We start from the raw sequence: 11114 nt of genomic DNA, 5'->3' as shown, positions 1-11114 counted from the left end.
ATTTCAATGCATGTATTGTGATCAGTGAGTTGAACATTAATTAATTTTATTTCTGCTTATCCTTAAATGTAAAAAAAAAAATACAACAAAAGAATGACAGCCAGGCATTTTGTGATAGACTGTAAGTGAAATACCTTCCTTATTATTTGTTCATGCAGTATAATTATACAGTAATATCTCCATTAGCTGGAATCCCTCAAACCTGGAACTCTCCGATAGCCGGAATTTAAATTTTCTTTGAAAATCGTTCCCAAAGCTGGAATTTTCCGGAAAATTCCGGCTTTGGTAACGATTTTCCAAGGGGCAGATTTTCCGGAAAATTCAGAAAAATTTTTCCGGGTACCTGGAAAATTCCAGTGATTGGGGGGTTCCGGGTTTGAGAGATGATGTACTGGGCAATTTCTGGAACTTCCGAGAACATTTTTCCGTTACCCGGAAAATTCTGGGGATGAAGGATATTTTTCTTGGTTCAAGAGATTGGTGTAATGGGTATTTTTTTCAATCTAGAATGCGATGTCTAGCTTTATACCTAGGCATATTAATGCCAAGCAATAACTCACCAGGCCAACATACAGGCAATTAAAACATCTAATAATTACTTAATACGTAATATTAGGACACGTCACTACCTGGCATTTAATTGAAATTCTCAAAAAAAAAAAAAAAACCGCACTCTCCATCACACACATTGCTACCGTCATCTTCTTGCCTGGTGAATCGGCTGTAAATACGCACAAAGAAGGCTCCACTAATTTGTGTTGTAATAACTGAAATACTAAGTGCCTAGCACAATTAAGCTGTGGAATTACCTTTCATAATGTCTTTAATGAAGATTATTTGGTATTTTATGATTTTCTTCTTGAGGGTTGCTGTACTGGCCAAGTTTGAGCCATTTTATTTCTTCAGATTTATGGTTTTATTATTAAAATTATTGTTATTATTATGGTGGTATGCTTAATATTCACGATACTAATTGTGCTAGTAAACAATGAATAAATTATAAACCAGTGATTTTTTGGGGGCTGAATACCCTGTATAATGTTATTTAGCATTATGACATCAAGGTATATTTTTCTTGTGCATTAGTCACAATGAATCTTTCTTAATCACATTCTCACTACAGTAAACCCTTGGTGTAATGGAACCTGGTTATAACAGGCACCCTAAACCTATTGGACAAACCCTCAAGATAACAGACAGGTGTCCATTATCCTGAGGAGCTGTCTTGATAGTTTGTCGCTGCATAAATACTAACTGCAAGAACTGTACCTGTACTGTAATATGCAGTAAAAAATCTGTAACTGTAAAAGTAAAATGCAATACAGTAAGCAGGAGGTAAGTAGTACTGTAGTTAGTGATAACACAGTGGAGCACAATGGAGGTGATTTTTATAGTGCGGACGACACATTCAAGTTGAGAAGACATTGCAGCCTTTCAGACTTTCCCTCTGATTAATGGATAGTTTATGCCCTATTGAGGGATTATTGGTTTTAATGGATTTTTGGCTTTAGTGACCATGGTTCTACCCCAATATATCTGTTATCCCAAGGGTTAACTGTACTATGTTTATTGTCAAATCTTACCCAATATTTTGTCTCCAAATTGTGACACTTTTCCTACCAAAAGCCCAGAGATATCCCTAATGCATTTTCTTTAGTATCACATGAAATGAACTAAAGCACCTCCTACATACAGTATGTTTGTACAACTTTGCCAGATTTGTCTTTGAACTTTGAATTTGGTGATTTTGATCTCCTCTACAGCAGTTTTCCTAATTATGTGAGATTAGTTATAAAATGTTTATAGCCTATGAACATTAAGAAAGGTTTATGAATGACAGTACATGTAGACACCAGAATATTATTGTATTGTTCAACTGTTTTGTACATAGAAGTTTAAATGAGTGTTGGTTTCCTCGGTATCACAGATATCGAGTTAAGCAGCAGATAGCTTTTTACTGCCTTTAAGAAAAATAAAAGGAGAACATTCATGTAAATGGTGTGTTACACTAAGATCTCTTTAAATTACTCTAGTTATGATTTTCTACAACAATATTTTTTATTTTATTTGATAATTCAACTGGACTACTGTATAGAATTCTTACGAAGTAGTTTGTCATTTAAATTCACTTGCAAATATAGTTTGTAACTCTGCTATTTAAGTAATATTACCAATTCAAGTTGAATTCCCTCACCGTGATGTCTTTCATTATGAACTTCTGAATCTTTCCAGTCACAGTTCTTGGAAATTCTTCCTTGAATAATATATAACGAGGTACCTTGTAATGTGCAATCTGAAATAGTACATGCAAATTTTTTAGTAAAACACATTGATTTGGCATATTTATAGAACAGACTCTACCTACCTTATTAATGACCCCAGCTTTAATTTATAAGCTGTATAATAATAATGAAGAACAGTTTGAAAACGGTTTCTCAAATATTTTACTAAGCTATGTCAGATATTCTGTTTTCTATACAGCAAGTGGCTGACCCTCATTCTACCAAACAGTGATATCATGTCCTATCCTTGCTAATTCCTTACTTTCCTTCTGTGTACTGTACCTGTACTCAAACTTGATCCTCTCCACTCATCAGTGGGCCTATACTGTACTCTACTTACCCTCTGCCATATTATTTACTTGGCTTACCAGTGGCAAATTCAGAAATATCAAAGGGGGGGGGGGTCCAAGAAGTTGTGGGTAGGGGAACATGGCGAGCCCACCCAGCTGTAAGCTCCTCTCCAGGATCCACCCCTGCTTACTTTATCGTCTTCCCCACTTGTGGCAATTGTGAAAAGGCTTTAATTTTATTGTCTGCCTATTAACTCTTTGGGTAAAGTTATTCTAGTTTTATTTCTTTATAGAGGTTTAAATTGTCTTCACCAACCTTAAATCTTTCTTCAAAATTCTACAACTGGTCAATAAAAATCAATAGTAAACATTCCACTTTCATATGTGTGCCATGCTTGTGTCTTTGATTGGTTCTTCATTGTATTGTGTCTTACAATAATTTATGTAATGTCAAATCTAAAAAAGTGATTGTGACAGAGACCCCACCGTCCCATACCCTATACCTTAATTAATAATGTAAATGTGCAAAGTACCTAAGTTTCCTATCATTATATTTGGACATGTACCTAAATGCCATCTTCCATACAGTACAGTATTTCTTTCATATAAACACAGTATTTGGCAATTTTCAAAGAAATTTCCAATGAATAGATAAATCTGACGCCTCACTTCCGACTTCCCAAATACATCAATAATACCAGGTGCTAATAATGTCACTTCCAATTCATTGTCTAACAGTGAATATGAATTACATTACACTAAATTTCAAGATAAATGCTTTCCCTCATTTTTAATGACAAATGGGGTTCAGTCTAGAGTCAATGTAAATTATAGGTTGAATATTTGCCCTTTGTTATGGTAAACCTCACTGCTAAAGTTCTTTATTGCTTCAAGAACTTACCAAATAATTAGAATCTAATATAAATTTATATTTGGACTGTAATGGGAATGACTATCTTGTCACAAATACATCAAATACTGGACAGTAGAAGACATAAATTCCCAATACTGTACCTGTAATTGCTGCTAACCCACAAACATGGAAAATGACCAACAAATGTTGATAGTGATGTCTTCCAAATTATTTATATTCTATTGAGTCCTTCACTATGGGGATGCCACTTTTAATATTTTATTTGGCTAATGCCCGATGATTTTATTCAGCACAGAGGGGAGTCCATACATAAAGGGTTAAGTAACCGAAAATGAACTTGACCAATCTTCTCCAGGTGTTAACCATTATTCGTTGAGGTTAGTGACTATGAAAAGCCATTATAAAACGAATGATTGTCTCAATATTAATAAGTTATGGGGAAAAATAGGTTCCATTCCTTAGATCCGGAAGATCCAGTTATCACTCAGAGCAGTTATTTCTCAACTCGAACTTTTGGGTACACATACAGGTATACCCCGATAACCGACACATATGTGGACTATGAAAAGTCAACAGATAGTGAATCAACGGTTTTCGAAGCAATTAATCCCATAAGAATATAATAATTTGGAAGGTTAAGGATCAGCCACCCCTGAAAAACTTCAATCCACCTTTGATATATCTCTGTCGTTCAGATTGTCAAACAAGAAAAAAAAAAGCAGACATTTAAAGCAAGCATAATAAGCATTAATTAAGGAATGTAAGCTTAAATTGAGACCGTTATTTAACCATGTTGAACCGTTGAGTCATCATTCCTCCCCTCAGCCAGGCCCTCTGGCTGAAGGGCTGGCTTATACTTTGGCCATTGTGTCTGCTATTAAGAGTTTTAAGATACTGTATCCCCACATATGAAAACAATTAGGGGTTAGTGGAAAATTTTTATATTCAGCAGGCCTGCTAACACATGCACATCCTCACTATGTTGACTTTCCATGACAAAAAACCTGTTCTATATGGTTACTGGAGAAATACAGCCATCTGCGGACATAATAAATGGCTTGTCTCATAATATTTTTTTTTTGTTAGGTTACTATGTTGTGGGAAGGAAGAGGAAGAGAATTATAAAGCGAGAATTCACCTTCAATACAACATATCCTTTTATTCTCAAATCAAAATACAAATATATTTTATATGTTATTGAAGACTTTAAATTATTTACGATGAATCATATGCCATAAGAGGCTGATCATAGTAGAATATAATAATAATGAATCAATAATATTAAGGTCAAAAGCTGCCTTGACGGCAATTGGCCGGTAGGGAAGAGATTATCTTCTGTTACAGTTTGTCCTTTTATTTTGAAGTCGTTACAAATTATATGTCGTATATATTTTTCTATTACAGTAGTCCCTCGGTTAACTAACACAATTCGTTCCAGAAGGTCGTTCGTTAATCGAAACCATTGTTTCAATGGGATTTTGGGTAATTGGTTCCAGCTCACCGAAAATTACATACAAACTAAAAATAAATGCAGTAACGTACACTTACTTTGAGGTGTGCATGTAGAAGGCTCCTCGTTGATGATGATGATGATGGGAATTAGAAGTGGGGGTGGAGAAGGGAGAAGAGAAGGCAGTGGGGGTGGAAGAGAAGTCACCCCATGCTTCATAACATCATTTCACCCATAAAATTTTAAGTTCACTTGGTGTAATTCAAGATTATTTTCTTTAAATCAACACTGCACTATATATTGTTAATATGTAGAATAAATTTCAGAATGACCAATAATTGTACAGTCAACCCTCGCTTTACGCGGTCCCACTTTACGCGTTTCCACGTTTACGCGGTACCCTGCCGAACATGGAATGCTCACTTTACGCAGAGAGCTGCTGGCGGTCCTCTCGCGCCGCGCCATTTTTGGATCCAAACCTCCCGCCATCCGCCATGTTGTGTAAGCGGCGCGAGTAGGTTGCGCAGTGTATGTCTTTGTTGCGTTATCGGTGACGTCATATGATGTAGCGGACTGTAATTGGGCAAAGCATCCTTCCCTGCTAGCTGTGATTGGTTTATTGTAGTACTATGACGTGCCCCGCCGCGGGAGCGTTCAAGCCCCTTGACCTACCACGTCAGTTACACCCCTCCCGGCTACACCGTGTATATCGGTATCCATTGTTCCATAAGAATGGCTTCCACCGGACCACCACCACCACCACAAAGAAACCTTGAATTACCTGGACCCAGCCGCCCTAAGCCAAAGAAGACACGACGTTCCTAAAGCTACGAAATAAAATATAAGATCATACAAGAATTGGAGAAAGGAACAAGACAGGTTGATCTTGCGCGCCAGCATGGTGTTAACGAATCAACTATCAGGACAATTAAGAAGGATGCAGTCAAGATAAAGGAGCACATGAACATCACAAAGTCTACAAGTGCTTCTATGATCAAGTATTTCCACAACCAGGTGCTTCTCAAGACAGAAAAATTACTTGTGAGCTACTTGGAGCGTAAGGCGCGACGGAACATGGCGGTGGACACGCACTCACTTAAGGAGTACGCACGTGAACTGTATTCTGCAGTGTCACGAAAGATGGGAATTACAGAGCCCAAACCCTTTAATGCTTCCTCTAGGTGGTTACAGAGGTTTAAGAAGAGGAACAAGATCACCAATATCAACATTGGTGGTGAAGAAGCTAGTGCTGACCGTGTTGCGGCTAGGGAATTTCCACCGTTTTTACGTGAGATTATGGAGGAAGGACAGTACACCGACGACCAGGTGTTTAACATGGACGAATCTGGTCTTTTTTGGAAAAAGCTACCTTCCAAGACCTTCGTTGTGAAGAATGCCAGCAAGTGTCGGGGCCGGAAGTTGCAGAAGGAGCGCATCACCTTCCTATTTACCACCAATGCCTCCGGTACCTGTAAGCTCAAGTTATCGGTGATCCACACAGCACGCAAGCCTCACGCCTACAAGAGCATGGACATGACCAAGCTAAATGCCCACTGGCTGACCACACGTAAGGCGTGGATGTTCTCTACACTGTCCCTCTCCTGGTTTGATGACTGTTTTGTTCCCAATGTGAAGAAATTCTGTGAGCAACAGAATGTGCCATTAAAGATTTTGTTGCTGCTTGACAACGCACCAGCACACTCGCCCCTACTGTTAGATCTTCACCCCAACGTAAAAGTGGTCTTCCATCCTCCCAACACTACGTCTATAATACAACCCATGGACCAAGAATTGATCTGTAATGTAAAAGCCGCATTCTTTGCTAAAAAATTCAACCTCCTGAACGACTACACCAACACCAAGGAAGAGTTGCGTAACCTGAGTGACACCAACACCGATAGCAAGAGCGAAGACGACGAGGATCAACAGTTGGCAGAGCAAGAAGTACTTTTGAAACAATTCTGGAGAACATTCAACGTCAAGAAAGCTGTGGACTTCTTGGTGGAGGCATGGGATCAGCTGTCTGTAGCAACTGTTCGTCACGCATGGAGACATGTGTTGCAAGGCATTCCGGGTGTTAGGCAGAGTAAATCTGTGACTGGTGAGGTTCAGACTGTTGCAGTAGCAGTGGACCTTGCCAGAGAAGCTGCGTAGAGTGTTACAGCTGCAGGCTTCTCCGAGACCACCAACGACGACATCCTGGAGGTGATAAGGGATCCTGATGTGACTACCGACGAGATGGTAGATGATGATGATGTCAGTGAAGAGGCAGGTGGTGCATCATCCCAAGAAGAACGCCGCTTATCCCATAGTAATGTAAGGGGTGCCATCGAGTGTATCGAGAGAGTCAAGCTCCTCCTTTCCAACGACCCTGACGCAAACATGTATGAAATCTTCACTACCCAGCTGTTGAAGACTATGGAGCCCTACATCAAGGTTTATCACGACAACATAAACACCAGCCGTCAGCAAAGCATAACAGAGTTCTTCGCCCGCAACCCACCACAGCCAGCCCAAGCCAGTGATAGTGGCAGAGACAGTGATGATGACTTTGAGGGATTTGTCAGGGAGGCACTAGTAAGTGTGGATGACACCGATGAAGACTCACCTGAGGGCCAGTAGCCTGCCCTCTGCCTCGGAACCAGCCTCCATTCCCCTACGCCGACCCATCTCTTCTACTAACGTAACCTTGTTTTTTTCTAACCTAACCTTCAGTTTATTATTCTCTTATTGATTATTCCCTTCTATATTATGTGTGGGTGAATACCATCATAAAGTTAAGATGTTATTTTTAGTAAAACGTACGTATTGTGTCGGGAAAAAGTGGAGTTTGGGGGTCGGCCCGGTCTCTATTTCAATTAATCCCATATGTTATGTTGTTCACTTTACGCGTTTCTCACTTAACGCGGGCCGCCATGGGTTCAATTAACCGCGTAAAGTGAGGGTTCACTGTACTGTAAAAATGTAAAAATAGTTTATGTTCAAGCAAGCAAGATGTTACCTCCACTGACCAGAGATACAAACTGATGCCTGTTTGGTGAGTTAAGTGGCTGTTTGATGCACTAAAAAGTAGTTTCCTGTACTTCAATTATGTTAAATAATTGTTAAAATGACTAAAAATTTGAATATAAAACTTGGAAAATTATTGAATCCATTGTTTCAATAGGATACAGTGGTCCCTCGATTAACGAACACAATTCATTCCAGAAGGTCGTTCGTTAATCGAAAATTTTGTGAACCGAAACCATTGTTCCAATGGGATTTTGGGTAATTGGTTCCAGCTCACCGAAAATTACATACTGTACAAAGTAAAAATATATGCAGTAAAGTACACTTACTTTGAGGTGTGTATGTAGAAGGTTCCTGGTTGATGATGATGATGATGGGAATTAGAAGTGGGGGTGGATGAAAAGGAAGTGGGGATGGAGGAGAAATCACCTTTCAGGGGACCCATGCTTGATGCCGTCATTTCACCAATAAAATTTCAAGTTCACTTGGTGTAATACAAGATTATTTTATTTAAATCAACACTGCACTGCGCTATATATTATCAATATGTTAACTAAATTTCAGAATGACCAATAATTTCAATGAACAATGCAAAAACATACTAGACACCAACAAAATAGATGTTCACTCCACTGTCAACAGAGCCCAATTGATGCCTTGTGGCTAAGTTAAGCATCTGATGGGCACACCAAAAAACTAGTTCCCTGTACTGCATATATTATCAATGTTAAATAAAACTAGTTCCCTGTACTGCATATATTATCAATATGTTAAATAAATATTAAAATTACTAATAATTTTAATAATAAAACATGGAAAAATATTAAAGAGCACAACTTTATTGATATTTACTCCACTGGAAACGAATGTAAACATAGAACAGATTACTGAATTGGCAGACTAGCCCATCAGCTGATCAGCTGATGCTCACAACAAAACGTGATGTATTTAAGGATTTCGTTAATCAAACTTTTGTTCGTTAACCGAATTGAAGATTCTTATGGAAGGTTACTCGAAAAGCAGGGGGGCTAAGCCTCGCCCCCTCAGGATCACACTAGGGAGTGAGGAGGAGAAATGGCAAGTTATTCGGCAGACAAAAAACTTAGCAAGGAGCGAGGCATTTCGGGATGTATTTATTCACCCAGACCGCACGGTAATGCAGAGGGAACAGCACAAGAAGCTCCTGCAGGACTTGAAGCAGAAGAGGGAGGAGTCGAGGAGGAACGGGGGCAGGTGTACATGGGTTATACTCAGGGGGAGGGTAGTGGAAACAAGTGTGCCGACACAGGGCCAGGGGGCAGCAGTGCACCCTCCACCCACTCAACCCCCCACCCGGGAGGCGGCACCAGCTCAGCCTACCGGACAGGAGGGAACGAGCGCCGTGTAAACAATGACATTTCTAACCACACCCTGCAAAATACAGTGTACTTAGCAAATGCTGCAGCTTCTGAGAATGTGGGTGGAGCGGGTTTATTACTAAGAGCAGAGACGTTACCAAGAACAAATTCTGGCTTGAATGTCATGTACACTAATACTGACACGTTCCTTGATAAGAGAGAGGAGTTTGAAACACTACTAAGAGTACACCAACCAGATATTGTAGGAGTTGTAGAACTGTTGTACAAGAACAGGAGAATCGACCCAGAGGAATGTGAGTTCAGTATTGCTGGATATGACTCATTTACGAACCTAACTCAAGAATCCTGCAGGAGGGGTGTGGTTATCTACGTTAGGCAAGACCTTAGAGCCAGCCAGGCGAGGGTACAGGGAGAGGATGTTTTTGAAGAGTCCAAGTGTTGTAAAATTAAATTAAAGGGAGGGGACTTACTTATCGTCGGGTGTATCTACAGATCCCCAAACTGTGGCCCACTAAATCAAAGGAACTTAAGAACCTTAATAAACAATGCGGCGATGCTCAACCCCAGCCACCTCCTTATCATGAGGGACTTTAACTATGGCGACATCGACTGGAGAAACGAGTCCACCCCGAATGACTTGAATAATCCTGCTACTCTTTTTGTAGAAACTGAGAGATAATTTTCTGTTCCAACATGTGAGAGACCCGACACATTACAGAGGGGAGCAAACACCCAAGCCACTTGACCTCATCATAACAAACAAGGAGGGTATGGTGGCCAAACTGGAACACCTTGCCCCAGTTGGCACCAGTCACCATACAGTGTTGTCATTCAGATTTAACTGTTACCTAGTTCAAGATAAGGCCAGGCCAAGGTGCAAATATTACAAGGGAAATTACAATGGGATGAGGGAAGAGATGAGGGGTATCAACTGGCCTGACTTATTAAGGTACAAGAACGCAGACACTACGCTGAATATCATAACTAGTAAAATGACCCATTTGATCGATAAATATATACCCAAGACCAAACCCAGTGCTTCTAGGAATACGAGGGGATCCCTACACATGAACCATGCGGCGGTCGACAAAATTAAGAAGAAAACCCAGAAATTCAAGACGTGGGTTGGGTCAAACGATGAGCAAGACAGGAGGATGTATGCAAGAGCCAGAAACCAAGCAAAGATAGAGTGTAGGAGGGCTGAAAAGGAGTTCCAGAGGCTGGTTGCACGCGAGGTCAAGTCAAACCCAAAGGCGTTTTACCGCTATGCAAAGTCGAAATTGAAAACGCGAGTAGGAGTATCAGACCTGAGGCTTGAGGATGGTAGTTACGCAGATTCTGACCAGGATAAAGCTGAGGCGTTGAACAGCTTCTTTTCCTCGGTGTTCACAAGAGAGGATGCAACTAACCTTCCTGCGTTTGAGGACAGACGGTTCGACACAGCACTGACCCACATTGTGTTCACAGAAGAGGGTATTAGAAATAAACTGTCCAGGCTAAAGGTCCATAAGAGTCCCGGACCTGACATGGTGCATCCTAGAGTGCTAAGAGAGCTGTGCAACGAGCTTGCAGAGCCCCTGAAGATTCTGTTTTGTAAATGCCTGGATGAACAAATGGTCCCCAGTGAATGGAAAGTGGCTTATGTGAGTCCTATCTTCAAGAAGGGCGATAGTCACTCCACGAACAACTATAGACCGGTGAGCCTGACCAGCATAATATGTAAAGTACTGGAGAGTATTATCAGAGATGCCGCGATGGAACATCTACTACGAAACAACCTTGTAAAGATTGCCAACACGGTTTTAAGCCGGGGCGCTCTTGCTTAACACAATTGCTCAAGGTATTGGATAT

At 40.3% G+C, this 11114-nt stretch overlaps 1 protein-coding gene across 2 annotated transcripts in view; it reads right to left on the bottom strand.

Annotated features, from left to right (window-relative positions):
* Positions 1 to 1848: 1848 nt before the first annotated feature.
* The window catches only part of LOC121872623 (medium-chain acyl-CoA ligase ACSF2, mitochondrial-like), a 100886-nt gene continuing 91620 nt past the window's right edge, over positions 1849 to 11114 (bottom strand). For both annotated transcript variants that reach the window (XM_042375526.1, XM_042375527.1), the window contains exon 14: positions 1849 to 2293. In XM_042375526.1, the coding sequence (XP_042231460.1) occupies positions 2168 to 2293 (126 nt within the window). In that variant the 3' untranslated portion in view covers positions 1849 to 2167. The remainder of the gene's footprint in view (positions 2294 to 11114) is intronic.

This window comes from Homarus americanus, unplaced genomic scaffold, assembly GCF_018991925.1.
Source record: "Homarus americanus isolate GMGI-L3 unplaced genomic scaffold, GMGI_Hamer_2.0 scaffold39155, whole genome shotgun sequence".
Taxonomy (NCBI): domain Eukaryota; kingdom Metazoa; phylum Arthropoda; class Malacostraca; order Decapoda; family Nephropidae; genus Homarus; species Homarus americanus.
This window is presented reverse-complemented; position numbering and strand designations above follow the sequence as displayed.